This window comes from Esox lucius, chromosome 8, assembly GCF_011004845.1.
Source record: "Esox lucius isolate fEsoLuc1 chromosome 8, fEsoLuc1.pri, whole genome shotgun sequence".
Taxonomy (NCBI): Eukaryota; Metazoa; Chordata; class Actinopteri; order Esociformes; family Esocidae; genus Esox; species Esox lucius.
The window spans coordinates 21798184-21815568 of NC_047576.1; the positions used below are offsets into that span (position 1 = coordinate 21798184).

Below are 17385 nucleotides of genomic sequence, written 5' to 3' on the forward strand. Positions count from 1 at the left end.
CCGTGAAATTACAAGTTTAAAAGCGGGTGGTTTTCAGGTCAGGGGCACAAATTGGCACATTATATAAATGACAGTGTACAATGTTCTGGGACCTTTTTTGCCTCACTTTTATAACCAGTAGCCACAAAATTGAGGAAACATGTTGGCTGTTATCAGGTCGATGAATCCTGCAATGTGCATGAAATGTGAAGAGAGGAATTCACCAGCAGACAATTTAGATGAGTTGAGTTGCAACTAGCCTACTCTGTAACAATGTATGAGCGGATAGAAACACCTCTTAGCATCCCAAAATCAACTGTTTTGCACTGGTTAGCTCAGCAATGGCTAATTACTTGTTAGACAAAGGAAGACTTCTACAGTAGACCAAATGCTCACCATAATGAAACACTCTCCAGGAAGTAGGTGTGGACATGTCAACCCCTAGTATTTTCAGAAGACTTCTCTAACCAAATGACCAAATCCACTTAAAGTTGAAAGTTCTTGACTCGCTAAGTAAATTACCTAACCTGCTGAAGGCAAGACTGAAAGACAAGACATGAACCAGTTCATGGTTTAAGGATGTAAATACCTGACCGTCTTCTCTCTAACTTCTTAGGCATTGTTTCATTTCACATCCTGTGTGACTTATAGTTATTGTTTTCACTGTACATTTGAGTTTATTTGTTTTATTGGTTCTAACACAATGCCAGAAGAGATTTGACGAGCATGAAATTGACATCTCTACTTCAGGAATGTATACCAGAACTGCTGCTAGAATGGTTATTGCCTCCAGTGTTGTTTTAGAGAATATGGCAACCCTAGACAAAGTGTTATTGGCAGAGACACGATGAAATAGTCATGAACCCCATTTTCATTCCATTCATCTACCGCCATCACCTCATGTTTTAACTTGATAATGCACAGCCCAGTGTAGAAAGCAGGGATGTGTAGACAACATAGGTGAGGTAAATGGAGATCACACCAGATAATGTCTAGTTTTCTGATCCACAACCCTACATTTCTTCAAGGAATCTGTGTATCCATAGGTTATGGCCAAATAACTTTATTTTAGTTGACCCACTCAACTGTAAATTAATCAATCCCTCAATTAATCCATTTATAAATCCATCAGAAAAAACAGGCAACAAGCTTTATTTTATGCATTCAAATGTGGGAAGGTTATATACATTTATTGCAAAGAGACAATGTAGGGTGGTGGATTATTTGTTTTTAACTAGTAATGTATATTTTTCACAAAAACAAAAAGCTTTTTGGCCATGCGCGTCACGGGTGGGTTTATCGTTGAAAGAAGAACACTTGTGCAGAAAAGACACCAAAAACAAAATGTGGAAAGTCCCAGAGTGGAATTCTTTTGAGAGCCACTGCATAAACATGGCCACAATTCAAGTCGACTTCAAGATCAGTTCAGGTTAGAATAGACTAACATTATTAGCCTATATCACTTTACATTGAGCAAATGTATATACAGTATAAACTTGAGCTACAAGGAGAGCATGTGAAAGAGAGGATATAGAGGGAGAACGACAAATGGAGAAAGTAAGAGAGGTTAATATTCCCTGAGTTGTTGAAGCGGAGATCAGAGCATGCTCTCTAGCCCATCCTAAACACAAACCATGTGCACCTGCTGGAAAATATGATTCAACACACCAGGACTTGTAATGATACACCAAAAACACACACTTAACCTAGCCTTAACGCCTAACCCTAAATTGTAATGCTTAAAAAGAACTATTTTACTTACTGTAATCTTAACCCCAATAACCTAACCTTTATGCCTAACATTAATCTAACTCCTAAACCCAAACCGTAACCTAGTTTGATAAATAAGTCTGATAAAGCTTCTAAAAGAAAAGACTGAAATTCCCTCACTTTTCATTGTCACATGGATAGCAAAACAGGACCACACACCATGGATTCAATCAAAGAAGACACTTAGCTCCCCTGTATTGGATACTTCTTTAATATAGAAAAACTGAAAACAATTCCAATGATCTATAGTTCAAGTGTCATTTAAACTACTCAGGCAGAATAAAAGTAGTACCCTATACTACCCATAAATAAAACCTTTGCCATACACCAACATTACATGTTCACAATTCTAATAAATCAATCATAAAAGGATAATTTGATTACAACTGTTGTACACTTCTCAATTTGTATCAGTGCGTACAAATTACAAGGTAAAATGCATAGGTGACCATTTACACCTACAACCCATCCATACATATAAAAATAAGTTTTCTAAACAAAATAAATAGCTTGATCTTCAAATCGCTTCATTCAGCCACACAATGCAAGGCTTCGGTCCTTTATCTCATACTGTGGCCATGTGCTCCTTGGAAAAATCTGATGTTTGGAAAAACCATTCCATCTGGGACTAGGACCTCGTGATACTGTTATAGCACGGGTTTCCCACTGATAATTCGGACTCATAAATTCACATGAACGGTTTATTGATGGAAACGTGTTGCGTTTCAGATTATTTCGAAGAGCACATGATCACAGAGTTATTGCACGGGAACGAACGACATCACAGTTTCCCCCAGTTAAGAGGGAAGAGGGAAAAGTGGAATAGATCTTTGGCTTGTCTCTCTCTGCTCACTCGCTCGCTTTCATTCGCTCTGCCTCTCCTGACGGCACTCACACGCCGTTCTTCACGAGCTCGTGTGCCCCGCTCTCGTCGAGGACCAGGGTGGGACGGAACTCTCGCCCCTTCACCAGGGCCCCCAAACCCTGAAACACAGCAGGAAGTGAAATCATCAATGCTAGTAAAATGGGATTTAATAAGTAACAGGAAACAAAAACTCTGTTTGAACAGGGTGCTCTTATGTCTCTAACCTCTCCGCCGTAGGACACCAGTGGGGAGATTTCACATTTGATTGGCAGGTCGGTTCCATCCTTCAGACTGTGGGATAAAGTGAAGGAAGAGGGGAGCAGAGATAAGTTGCTTCTCTTGTGAAAGGAGGACAAGAAAAAAGAAGAGAAAAAAGAACCAGCTGGATGTGCGATTCTCTGCTACAGCTGTTCTGAGATGATTAGAAGTTTGGAGCAAAGCATTAAAGCGACAACATCAGCAGTTACACCTCCCCAGCAAAAAAAGACTGCTAGAACAGTTTCCTGGAATGAGGTGAAGTCACAACATGGACTACAAACCACTGTAAATCTAGATGTCCTTTTAGCCCAGAAATAGGCTTCATCCAGTTTTAGGAATACAGTCAGCAAACTTTTGAAAGGCCTTTAAAAAAAACTAAATGAATAATAAAGAAAAAGCAACTACACCTCATTAAAATGTAATGATACCACCAATTTGCATTCATTAACATTTACGCATGTTATGCATGTTTAAAATGCTGTTAAATATATTGTATTGATTTAAATCTTCTACGTCAAGATATTTAAATAATCAGGAAGATTTAAATGCATTTGGTGTTGATCTCACAATCACAGACACCTGGCCTATCCCATCTAAAACAATAAGATAGATTAACACAGTGATATCTTTGATTGAAAAGCGTGCCCAGTACCCATAACCCAGCATGCTCCACATTCTGTGGGTTAGTATCTACTGTCCCCAGTTAACACTACGTCCTGTTGAAATAACTTATGCATCCTTCCTTCAGTTAATCGCTGATCTAGAAAGGATTGATAGGTGAAAGCAACAGGGTGTTAAACTGGCCTACATCGATCTAATCACATGCTCACCAGTGATTGGCTAAAGAGAGAGAACAAAGGAAAGGCAGCATCCGAAGACTATTGAAACAGGGATCAAGTCAATGGGTGAGTCAGTTACATCCAACCTCACCTGCACAGGACACATGACCTCACATTGACCTTTGACCTGGATCTAATCATAGGTAAAACCAGAGTTGGCTGTCAACACCAATCCTTTCCTCTTTTCCTTCCCTTCACCCACATTTGAAATAACTGACCAGGTAAAAGCAGAGGACAGGTGGTGAGGACACAGGAATTTCCAGACAGACCAGGTCTGCGTGTGTGTGTGTGTGTGTGTGAGAGAGAGACACTGAACCACTGTGTTAGTGGGACTGTGTGTGAAAGCCAAAGCCCCGTCACCATGCAGTAACAAAGTCAGTAGCACAGAGAATAGTTACTTCTGGTTGACAGCTGTGCCACTTCGGGTCGGTCCGTCTCTGAGGACATTGAAACATTACACAGGACACGTTTCATTAAGTGAGTGTGAGTGTGTGTGCGCGCGTGTGGGCGACGGCAGAAACAGCAGTGTGAAACAAAGCTGTGACAGGGTGAATAGAGTACGTACTGACGGGGTGTGTGTCTCACCTGGGTATAGCAGGCACACGCGTGCCGTTCTCATCTACAAAGTGCCCTCCGGCGTTGAGGACCCAGCGGTGATGCAGGGACATGAGGGCGTGTTTCGCCATGGTGGGTGTGTCTTTACCGTCCTGGCTATCAGCGTTCTTCAGGGGAGAGAACTCGTCTTCACGAAGGACCTCATACACCACAAAGGTCCTGACGGGCACACACACACGCAGACACGCACAGACGCACACACACACAAAAAACGAACACCGTTAAAACGTGTCTTTAATGCTATAATTTCCAGGGTAACAGATAAAACTGTAATTTTAATCCCCTTCCAGGTTTAAACAACCTGAGAATGGTAATAAAGGCTTGGAGAACAGAAACAGCCTTAATGAGAGGAACGTAAAGCTCCAGACCTAGCAGCATGACTCTAAGGTGATGTCAAGATTAAACAGCCAGAGTCGAGGGACGGAGAGAGGAGGGGAGAAAGAGAGGAGGCCTCAGCTTGGGGGAGCAGGCCTGGGCTGTTGTCTGTGGAGCTGGGACTCGGGCTTATGGTCTGGGTCAGGCCAAGGTTGGAAGCTGGGATTGGGTCCCCATAGACCTGGGTGTCAGGACCTGGGTCTTACTAATGGAAGCCTGGCTGCGGGTAGGGAGAACCCAGGTTTCTCCATCCTGCTGCTCTCTCTTCCCCATCTCCCTCTCCGCGGAGGAGCCTGCCAGCTCCACACATGTTAAAGCCGGCTGGAAAATCACTGCACTCACTTGGCAAACTGGAATATGTCGAAGACAAATTTTTCCATTTTAATCCCGTTGGGTTTGTCGGGTTTGATTAGCTGTCCCTGTGTGTCCACATAGGGGATTTTCTTCTGGGCCACGTGATGCTGCAGCTGGGGTTCAAATGTCCTGGAGGGACACAGACAGACAGAGAAAGAGAGTTAGTAATATTACCTTGGCCTGAGTAGAACTGACCATGAAGTCTCTGACAGATAATGCATCCAGAGCATATTTTGCAATTAGAAAGACACTGTATAAACATAACTCTCCAATTAGAATTTCGCTTAAATTAGAGTGACCCTTTAGAGCGATCTGCCCAGTAACACCAGTTACATTAAAGAAGAATTTAAAAGAGGAAGATATTAACAAGTGTACAGACTCAGTGACCATAGCCTGAAAGACTTGGTAAGCACTGTGGGTCAGGTGAAGTTGAAAATTAAAAACACTCCTTACTATACTGGTCTAAATATATGATTCAATAAGGGATATTTATTTCCCGAAATACAAAGAAAACATTTCCAGATTTGATGAAATATCTGCTGTGGAGAAAATGTGTGTTTCCTTAGGCAAAAACATAAGACAGTAAACTTAAGCTGAATATGCTGTATACAATTGTCCAAATTAGTTGTTTTACAGATTTTTTTAAATCACAATTGATGCCTTAACATTTTGACTTTGGAAATTATGGAAACCTCCATTCTTGACAATTAAACAACTATTTTATTGAATTGAATAAAGAAAAAGTAGACAGGGGAAGAGTTAGTGGGAAAAAGAGAGCCATATACTCTTGGTTTTAACTGTTAACAATGAAGAGAGAAAGAACACTGGCAAAGACATCATGTATTTAAAATACCAATGTCCAGACGTAGAAAACTATAACTGCAGCTTTTTCTTCTTTCATTTCCTTCACCTTAGATTGTGGGTATTCATTAACGTCACTGGGATATTTCCAGGCTTTGTATCCACTGACAGATGCTGCAAATGGGAAACCAGCTAGGCCAAAACAACTTCTACTGGCTCAGATGAATTCCCTCACACTAAGCAGGTAATGAAGTCCTTACATGCTTAATAAGGGGTTCACATTCAATTGTGCGTGTGTGTGTGTGTGTGTGTCAGAAAGTCTTACCGGACAATGTTGCAGAGGAAGGCCAGTGTGAAAAAGTGATTGGCCACGTTTCCTGCATTGAACATCAGTCGTCCATCCTTGCCGCGCTTCTCGGCAGTTGCCAAGGTGATCTCACTGTATTCCACCACCTGGTAACGGCCGTCCACCTTACAGACCACACCCACCGCCTCTGTCGGATTGGTCTTCTCCACCACCTTGTGATGTCACAGAAAGGGATTTTAATTTAACCTGGGGCTACAAACCAATTCTGCACTCCTTTAGATTTTTATCAAAACGTTGCAGTTATACATTTATATATGGATGTGTGTATTATGTGTTGGGGGGGCAAAAGGATTTGGTTCTTATAATGATGATTGGACTGTATATTTTAGTGACTAGTGTCTAATCTGAATCAGAGTAATGATGTCCACCAGCCAGTGAAAATGCGAGATCCAGCTCCCGGACCATCTGGCTGGTAGTTTAAATGACAGAGCTGAGCTTGATGAGGGGGTTAGTGGTAAAGGAGAGACTTGTCCTTGATGAGGGGGTTGGGCTGGTGGAGACCAGGTTTGGTGGGCTGGTGATAGGGTTTAGGGGAGAGTCTTGGGGGGAAGAAGCCACATCAATGGCAGCATTTGTCAGTTAACTATGGGAGGGTGGTTCCCTGCCTCTGATCTTGGCAGAGCCACATCTCTCAGACCAATACAAAGAACCAAAGGGTTTACAAATGTTCTCAAGTCAGTGAGATAGAGCATGGGTTATTAACTTTTACGTTGTTTTATAGTTCAACTTTATACAGTATAGTTGTTTATTAATTAATAAATTAACCCACTTTTCGCCCAATGTCATGTTTTCCAACTGTGCATATTTACAGCAACTCTACTGGCATAGAAGAATCCAAGATTGGCATATGCATTCTCCAAAATGCAAATGTTTTCCTTTATGTCTGAGGGTACACTTCTGTGAGAAGTACACATTAATACAGGGTAATAACCACTTCCAGTATAAATTGTGTTCAACTGGGACCAGCTGTCTGTGAGTGTGTGTGTTTGTTTCCAGCCAAGACAACGAACTGACATCAAATGGCTGCTTCAGAAGTGTGTGATGGATAAATGGATGACAGAACAGCTAGGCAATCTCTGCTCTGATGTTTTCTACTCAAGTGCTTGTCTCACTTCTACTTGCCTCAAATTTCTCATATACTATATTCACAAAGATGTGTGTGTGCACGTTCTCAGTGGTATGGGTACTGTTCTCGCCAAGGTTCAAGAAAAACAACAAGATAAATGGTTTAATAGTTAGAATACGTGCCTTGCACTGCTGCAGTAGTTAAACAAATGCTTTCCCATTTAACCACTACTCCCTGTAAAGTTATTTCCCTCTTAAAAATAGTACACTGTGTCCCAACTCATTGTCTTGAAGAAAAAAATCTGAAGCATGTATCGGGTTTATGATACGTGATACTATAGCTAAAGAGTGAGTGAAGCTTTTTGTGTGTGTTGTAAGGCTATGTATTTCTCTCACTGTTCATAATGAGGCTGTACAACAAGGCCAGTACAACTTCATGCAGGGTTCAGCAGTTCTTTGGATTCTGTTTCAACATGTCCAAAAATGTTTGTGGAGATTTTTCTGCAGTCTACATCCCCACCTACTGGTGAACTTCAATGGAATACACAGCTCTGGAAAAAATGAAGAGAGCACTGCACCTTTTTCTTTCCTTTCCAAAAAAGTTGAAAAGGAAGGTTTTGAGTGAGAAACAGAAGGTTTCAAATTAAGAGACCTCTGCAAATTGAACACTTCTGTTCCTCACTCAAAACTTTCCTATTCAACTTTTTTGGAAAGGAAAGAAAAAGGTGCAGTGCTCTCTTCATTTTTTCCGGAGCTTTATTTGCATTAAAAGGGATTTATATGTAGACCTCTTTCTAGTGTTTGCAAACATTGTCACACAAGGGCATTAAGCAGCAGTTGAACCCGGGGAGTTGTTGAAAAGTCAAAAGGCCACCATAAGAGCATTTTGCAATACCTTTGGATTATAATCAGATTAGTTGGTTTATATAGATGCCCTACTTAACATACTACTGTTTTATCTCAATTCAACAGCATTTTACTTCATTACAAGGTGGCTTTTACGTTAGCTTTAGCCACATCATATATTAGTAACTGTTAGCATTGTAGCTAACATTTGTTACATCCAAAATTGATGTTTTACTAAGATTACAAAAGCAACATTTCAAGCAATAAGAATACAAAAAAATATAAATTTAAATGTATATAATTTTACACATTTAAAGTCTTGGGACCCATGTTTCATAAGAAATAAGCATCCCGGACATATTCCACATGTACACAAAGCTTATTTCTTTGAAAGTACTGGGCACATTTCCTTAAAATGTTTACATCCCTTGGCAAAGACAACCAATCCATCTGACAGGTGTGACATATCAAGAAGCTAATCAAAAAGCATTATATTTACACAAGTGCACCTTGTGCGGGAGACAATAAAAGGATATTCTAAAATAGGGACCTTTTCTCCACACAACACAATGCCATAGATGTCTCATGCTTGGAGGAAGCTTGCAACGGGTCTGCTGTCCACCAGAGCTGTTGCCAGAGAACTGAATGTTAATTTCTCTACCATAAGCAGCTTTTAACATCGCTAGAGATGTGTCACTAATATTTATTTCTGTGTAAATTTAAATTTAGTTGCATATATATATCATTACATTTGTTTAAATATTTTTAGATATATAAATGTACAGTGTGGAGAACAAGTATTTGATACATTGCCGATTTTGCAGGTTTTCCCACTTACAAAGCATGTAAAAGTCTGTAATTTTTATAATAGGTACACAGAAATCCAGAAAAACTAATTAGCATTTTATTGCATGACATAAGTATTTGATCACCTACCAACCAGTAAGAATTCCGGCTCTCACAGACCTGTTGGTTTTTCTTTAAGAAGCCCTCCTGTTCTCCACTCATTACCTGTATTAACTGCTCCTGTTTGAACTTGTTACCTGTATAAAAGACACCTGTCCACACACTCAATCAAACATACTCCAACCTCTCCACAATGGCCAAGACCAGAGAGCTGTGTAAGGACATCAGGGATAAAATTGTAGACCTGCACAAGGCTGGGATGGGCTACAGGACAACAGGCAAGCAGCTTGGTGAGAAGGCAACAACTCTTGGCCCAAATATTAGAAAATGGGAAGTTCAAGATGACGGTCAATCTCACTTGGTCTGGGGCTCCATGCAAGATCTCACCTCAAGGGGCATCAATGATCATGAGAAAGGTGAGGGATCAGCCCAGAACTACACCAAAGGACCTGGTCAATGACCTGAAGAGAGCTGGGACCACAGTCTCAAAGAAAACCATTAGTAACACACTACGCCATAATGGATTAAAATCCTGAACAATGAAGAAGAAGGATGAGTACAACCCCAAGAACACCATCCCAACCGTGAAGCATGGAGGTGGAAACATCATTCTTTGGGGATGCTTTTCTGCAAAGGGGACAGGACGACTGCACCGTATTGAGGGGAGGATGGATGGGGCCATGTATCACGAGATCTTGGCCAAAAACCTCATTCTCTTAGTAAGAGCATTGAAGATGGGTCGTGGCTGGGTCTTCCAGCATGACAACGATGCGAAACACACAGCCAGGGCAACTAAGGAGTGGCTACGTAAGACGCATCTCAAGGTCCTGGAGTGGCCTAGCCAGTCTCCAGACCTGAATCCAATAGAAAATCTTTGGAGGGAGCTGAAAGCCAGTATTGCCCAGCGACAGCCCCAAAACCTGAAGGATCTGGAGAAGGTCTGTAAGGAGGAGTGGGCCAAAATCCCTGCTGCAGTGTGTGCAAACCTGGTCAAGAGCTACAGGAAACGTATTATCTCTGTAATTGCAAACAAAGGTTTATGTACCAAATATTAAGTTCTGCTTTTCTGAAGTATTAAATACTTATGTCATGCAATAAAATGCAAATTAATTACTTAAAAATCATACAATGTGATTTTCAGGATTTTTGTTTTAGATTGCGTCCCTCACAGTTGAAGAGTACCTATGATAAATACAGACTTCTACATGCTTTGTAAGTGGGAAAACCTGCAAAATTGGCAGTGTATCAAATACTTGTTCTCCGCACTGTATTTATTGAGACATTTATTTAAATATTTCTGATTTTGGCAGCTCTGGTCCTCTATAATGGTGGAGGCAATGTAATGGTGTAGGGGTGCAATGGTGGTGGTAAAGTGGGAGATTTGTTCAGAAAGAAGGCTTTCACTCCATTTTGCAATGCCATGCCATACCCTGTGGACGGCATTTGATTGGAGCCTACAACAAGACAATGACCCAAAGCCCAGCTCCAAACTATGCAAGAACTCTTTTAGGGAAGAAGCAGTCAGCTGGTATTCTGTTTATAATGGAGAGGCCAGCATAGTCACCAAAACTCAACCCTATTGAGCTGTTGTGGGAGCAGCTTGACCATATGGTACATAATTACCCATCAAGCCAATCCAACTTGTGAGAGGTGCTTTAGGAAGCATGGGGTGAAATCAATAAATTGACAATTAGAATGGCAATGGTCTGCAAGGCTGTAATTGCTGCAAATTAAGGATTTTTTCTCAAAAGCATAGTTTGAAAGACAATTGTTATTTCAATGAAAAATCCTTATTTATAACCTGGTCAGTGACAATATTTCTTATTCATTTTGCTATATTTCCTATTAAAACAAATTTCATGTATGTTTTCATGGAACACAAGGACATTTCTAAGTCACCTCAACCTTTTGAACGGTAGTGTAAGTTCAAGTTACCATGGCACGTACCATGGTAATGTATGGTGAGGATAGACACTGTAAGGAACTTCTTTAGCAGGCTACCTGAGACATGAAATAAATAGGTGGCTAGGGCTTAGAGGCTGTTGAGAAACAAAAAGGTGATCAGTTAATCGAACACTATCTGTTATCACACTCCTGATCAACGCAAGACTACAGTAGAGCCTAAAGAGAGAAAACACTGGGTGAGTTTCACGTCAGTGCTGCTTCTCACGCAAAGGATGACTACAGGAAAAACCAGCCAATCAAAGAGCCAGGGGCATTGGAGGGGAAACCCCTGGTAGGGAAAGGAAGTCATTTAAGAGTATTGGAACACCTCTGTTGACCTCATAGTCTTTTTTTTTTAAAAGAGAGACAGAGAGGAAATACTCTTGATTTTAACTAAAGAGACTAACTACTAACCTTGGCCCCACAGTCTGCTCCTTTCTGGACACAGAAACCAATGAAGGCAGGGTCTGCTACTTTAACCAGAATGTTGTCCACACAGTAGACATGGATAAACCCGATGCCCCTCTTCTCCATGTCCTCAATGATTCCCTGGGTACCCAGAGCCCTGTAGAGACCCCCGTTACCATCTGTAATACAGGAAAACATCAGTACAGACCCCCGTTACCATCTGGAATACAGGGAAACATCAGTACAGACCCCCGTTACCATCTGGAATACAGGGAAACATCAGTACAGACCCCCGTTACCATCTGGAATACAGGGAAACATCAGTACAGACCCCCGTTACCATCTGGAATACAGGGAAACATCAGTACAGACCCCCGTTACCATCTGGAATACAGGGAAACATCAGTACAGACCCCCGTTACCATCTGGAATACAGGGAAACATCAGTACAGACCCCTGTTACCATCTGGAATACAGGGAAACATCAGTACAGACCCCTGTTACCATCTGGAATACAGGGAAACATCAGTACAGACCCCTGTTACCATCTGGAATACAGGGAAACATCAGTACAGACCCCCGTTACCATCTGGAATACAGGAAACATCAGTACAGACCCCCATTAACATTTCAAATACACCACCCACAAACAAATGAAATTGCGTACCTGGAGCCATGGCCAACTTAGATTTGCTCTCCAGAATGATCTTGCCATTGTAGTCCATAGCTGGTAACATTCCCTGCTGGAAGAAGATCACGTTGTCTTTGCCCAACCCAAAGTAGTTGTGGTTTGAAAAGAACTCTTTGGTTGACTCCATGGTTCGGCCGCTTGTCATGATGTACCTAGTGGGAAATCAGGAAGCACACATTATTCAGGATTCTTTCATTCACTGGTCACTATGCACAGGAGGATTGGCCTGACTCATTTAGTATGATTTAGTTCATACCATAAGTCAAGACAATATTTTAGAAACCTGTTTTATTTTCACTGTGATTCACTGTGACTCATAATGAGTTTCAGTTTTATTTCTCATTTTAAGATGCCAGAAAGTTATTCAAGATCACAAACACATTCCTTCAGATGGATTTTAACAGCTGAATGCTTTGATCTGACTAAAGCCATAGTGATGCTGGCAATTTGGTTAACAACCCAACCCAACACAAGTCACAAAACAAAAAGTACTTCCTTATGACTAGATGTAATCTGGCATTGCATAGCAAGCTCTTAGTACTGACCCCTGGTCTTAATTACAGCCAGAGCCCTGCCCAGCCTTGGGGCGCCAGTGAGACATGTCTCCTTCCCATCAACCCACTCCTGAATTGTCTTAATGACTCCCTTCATCTACTCCACAGGGATTTATAATCTTGCTTCTTTCCAGATCAAATCATTTCCTTGGATTTTTGTAGGTGTGTGCCAACAACATTTAGTTCTAGTTAATTGCACTGGTGAAGCGTGACGAAGAAATGCGTTACAGAAATAATATTACGCTTTGCTTTAAATAGAGCTCGGAGATCTTTTACAATTTGGGAGATCATTTTACAACTACAGGTCAAAAAGTGTAAGATCTTCATTACATCGTTCATCATTAACATTACATTAATTGGTCCAAATAAACATTAAGAATGATGACTTAGAAAGATTTTCTTCATTGTCTGTTTCAGCGATAGTGAACCCTACTTCCCCCGTTCTAGATCTGAATTGTTTTCGTTCCATGAAGTCTATGTTTATGCTCTACACCGAGGGTAACTGAAAAATCACAGAAGGGGCGGAGCATAAATCCGGACAAACCCTTCGCTGGACTCTGAAACATCTGAAGGGCATGTGACCACCACTGCCCCCATTGCTTCTAGTAACGCTGGCCTTAGGTGAGGATGTGAGTTTTGGGTTGTCTAACTATTACTGTAAGTCATTCCTTTTCCCAGGGAGTTAATAGTAATGATATTTTGTTATTGCTGACAGAAGTAACAAGTAATAACTCATTACTTTGTAACAACCCTTTGCAACAATAACCAGAAATACACACTGGACAGGGGAAAACTGAAAATACTTTCTTTTATAACAATAACAAGGTTGCCTGACTTGCTTGTGATTTTGCAAACTGTGCAAAACACTAAAACGGGTCCCTCAGGAATGGATTGAGAAACGGAGGTCAGCAGGCAACATACAGCAGTGCTTCATTTTCTGTGCTGTAAGGCCATAGTGGATCAGTATGCCCTTAGCTGCCCGTCCAAATCTCACCAGGGGATGCAGCATTTGGCTCCGTGTCTCTGGTCTGCAAGCTGTTTCAGCTTCACTATTCTCTCAGCCTGGATCTGGAACAGGGTCTTGTGGGAGGGCAGGCCCACATCATACATGCCTTTAGGGTAGGACACGCCCAGCCGGGTGCCCTGTCCCCCTGCTAGCAGAAGAACAGCTACCTTGCTCTGGGAGACACGTTGTAGACCTGGGACAAGAGAGAGAGAGAACAGACAAAAGGTTCTTTATAACACAAAAGATTATATGGTTAAAAAAATATAAATATATAATATAGTTTATTCAAGCAACCAGAATTCTACAGACTTTTTATGGCTATAATGGCCAACAAAATTGTCTTCCATGTAAGGATGACTTAATACAAGATCCCACCACAATAAACCCAATTACTCCCTGTTGAATTACAGTCAATTTCACTGTCATACCAATTCTGCAACAGCCAAATTATCTTTGATCTTATCTAACTTTATGAAGCTGTTGCTATGCGTATCTGTGTGTAGCCTACCAATACATAAACACATAGACCTGAGGCTCAGACACTCGATTGGGAGGAGAATTCCTGACTCATATTTATCCATGGAGTTTCCATTGCTTTCTGCTGTAGATGTTGGCTGCAATGACACACAAACCAATGACCTCATGAGTGAGGGATTAGTACTCCATTTACGTCAGGCCCAAACCAGAACCAGATGCTCCCTCACCTTTCCCCTCCTCTCCTCCTTCATCCCTTGGGCTGGATCTCCACAGCTATAGCTCAGGCAGTCTAAAACGTTTCAGATTTACCATACTAGTTCAAGGGGGCAGCCTATTTTGCGAAGTCACGCCAGTTGACTCTCAATACAACTCCATAAAATTCCTCACTAATACCATGTTCTGCTTTAGATATTTTACAGTGTTAACAGTTAGATCACGGTAGAGATCCCCCCAATTTCATTAAATCCAATTCCTGATTAAGGCCCTGCTTCATCGCTGTAACTTTCAATGGACTCTGGACAGTCAATGTCGAGATATGAGTCTTTCGAAGGTTCATCCAATGCTGCTCTGGTTTTTATCACGCAGTTCGCCCAGCTGTAAATCTAGCCCGGAATCCTCACGTGTCAGAAGACATCCATTCTCCGACCTTCTACCTTGACTGACATTGGCACCCGACACTGCCACAATTACTAAGCCCCCCGAAAACCCAGACAGTGCTGGCCAGTTGCACTGCACTCCCCGGAACCCTGGGCTAATCCGCGAGGACTGCAGAGATTGAGTGTTTGTCAGTTGATGGCTAACTCACAGATCCTGATTTGTAAAATACAAACCAAGTCCCTACCACATTTCGAAATCACAAAAGTTTCCCCAGACGCCACGAAGTATGCCAGATTCAATACCACAATACATCATAGCCTGTCTGCTAACCCACAAGGGCTGCCAGTACCTAATTACCCAAAAATCTCTGATGTTCATGCAGTGGTTTGGTTTCAGTAAGCCAGACCATCTTCCCATGAATTGTTTTACATAAGGTTTGACCTCAGTTTATGCCATCTCACAGACCCATGCGCGCGTGCACACACACACACACACACCAATCTCGCGCGCACACACCAATCTTGCGCGCACACACCATCCCGCGCGCACACACTGACACAACGTGAAAATAACACTAGGCAAATTATGCCTCGTAACGTTATACTGCACACCATAAAACTTGATGAGATGTCCTGTTTCATTTCTTTGTAACCTTGGTTGTAGTAAATGTTATCCCATTACTGTATTAAATGGGTAACTAGAAACTGCTATAAGCTTATGGGGAATTTAAAAAAAATATCCAAGTTTTGGCTACCAGACAGTTTGCTCTGTCAAATCGTTTGATTATATAGATAGAGTTTCAAAATGAGACTTGCCTGGAAGCCTATGGGAGGAGTGGACGGATTTGAATGTGTTAATCCCTCAGTCCATCATCCTCATCTAGCTTAACACTTAGAACCCCGCCTACATTCTAGACTTCAAAGTGCAAGCAGGGCCAGTGATTTTAACACTGAAGTGAGTTCAGAAAACCTGAAAGTACTGATCTTACATTTTTCACGTATAAAAGTTATATGCCCTTAACCCTCAATAAATTGGTCTTTCTCAGAAAACCGTTGAAGTGTTACAATATTTAGTTTGATAGGCACGCTTTTTAGGTTGTTGACATTTTCAAAGGCTCGCTCTCACAGTTTTAAGCAGGCCCATTTCAAGTTTCACTGAAGCACTGTTTCACCAGAAGGAAGGAACTCCAAGTAATATGTAAGTTTACTTGAACCCTTGGCCTCAATTTGAAAACATCCTCACAGAAGTTGGAAAGACCTGCCCTACGAAACCTACTCACCCACTTCCTCCCAATCCTTGAGGCAGTCTCTATCCCTGGTCACACTACCTAACACCTCCCGCGGTACTGGCTCCATGCGGGCATCCATCTTCTTCTGGTTGCTGCTGTCCGACACCTTCATGGCACTACAGAAAAATCTGTTGATCTCCTGAAAGTCCATGGCTTCCAGGTCGGAAGCCATCATGGCCTGCTGCTCTGGGGTCAACTCATCCCAGAAATGCAGTAGATGAGACTGGTCGGCTTCAGCCAACTTCTGGGCCAGTCTGCTTCTGGTGCTCTCCATTTTGATATATCAGACTGCTGGGATAGCTCGGACCTATATCCTTGTGGGAAATGACCAACCACACAGACAAAATAAATGAAACAAGAAAAGATTAGGTAGTTTCAAAGATGAATGTTTAGGTCTAGTCAAGCTACAGTTATGATGAAAACACATTAATGGGCTAAAGACTGATCTCACATGATTGTGAGTGCCAGAATTACATAAAATAGGTTAGCGTGAATCAGACAGCACGAGTACACCATCGCTGGAATACCCTTGTTCTGAATATAAATGTTTTACAATCTGAACTTTTGTCATAAATATGGTCAAAACAATAATGACATGGGTTGTTTCTTCAAGCAAATAATTAGCAAGACTTCATCTGAAGTAATTACAGTACGGGATATGTTGTACTAGACTACTCGCCCATCTGACCATTTCCCCATTGTTTTACAAATCAGCAGCAGCTAATTCGCTCTCATTAAAGGGTTTGCTTTACATTGAAGTCAAGTCTAACGTCAATGCTTCACATGGACAAAAGCAACACCAACAAGTGTTAAGTCATTAAGTAAACAGAACCCATATCAGATAATCCAAGATATGATTTTAAGATATGATAACATGGATGTCCTCCGGTTGATGCAACAAAACTATGTACATGCAGGTATTTCTATGTTAACCACTACAACATTGTTGTACTAAAATTGAAATCCATAAAGATACGGTAATGTCAACCAAACCAGATAGTACCTACACAATATCTGTCATGATCTTACAGTACCGTTGGAGGTAGGCTACTGTAAGATCATGACAGCCGCGGGACGACAATTTATCAATGGGTCGCAGTTTAAACCTCGTATTGCGAGTTAAAAAATGAATTGGGCTGAATAGACTATTCTATGTAAATGTAGATAAGTTATTGTCAAGAGAATTATATATGCTTACCTTCTACGTTGTGTCTAGAAATCAATTCCGCAGAGCAGCTCCTGAACGTAGATTATTGTATTGCTGGCGACCGTGCCCCCGCCCGCGACAGTACACATCCCACATCGTCACTTTGACGTGGCACTCCAATCGATTGGGAACACGTTACAGAAATAAATTGTTACTGGAATATATTTATTGTG

The 17385-nt window shown here is 41.5% G+C and overlaps 1 protein-coding gene across 4 annotated transcripts; it reads right to left on the reverse strand.

Annotated features, from left to right (window-relative positions):
* Window positions 1–1937: 1937 nt before the first annotated feature.
* Window positions 1938–17367, reverse strand: uap1 (UDP-N-acetylglucosamine pyrophosphorylase 1). 4 transcript variants are annotated; one of them, XM_010872285.5, is made up of 11 exons: window positions 17204–17366; window positions 15997–16312; window positions 13632–13836; window positions 12060–12235; window positions 11399–11571; window positions 6182–6375; window positions 5044–5184; window positions 4297–4485; window positions 4110–4148; window positions 2839–2905; window positions 1938–2733 (listed from the first exon to the last, which is right to left on the reverse strand). In XM_010872285.5, exons 2-11 carry the CDS (start codon window positions 16277–16279, stop codon window positions 2641–2643), a joined length of 1560 nt encoding a protein of 519 aa, XP_010870587.2. In that variant the 5' UTR covers window positions 16280–16312; window positions 17204–17366; the 3' UTR covers window positions 1938–2640. The 4 variants fall into 4 exon arrangements, with proteins under 4 accessions (XP_010870587.2, XP_019904651.2, XP_010870586.2 ...); XM_020049092.3 differs by having other exon boundaries at window positions 15997–16337; XM_010872284.4 differs by having other exon boundaries at window positions 15997–16319; window positions 17204–17365.
* Window positions 17368–17385: the final 18 nt, after the last annotated feature.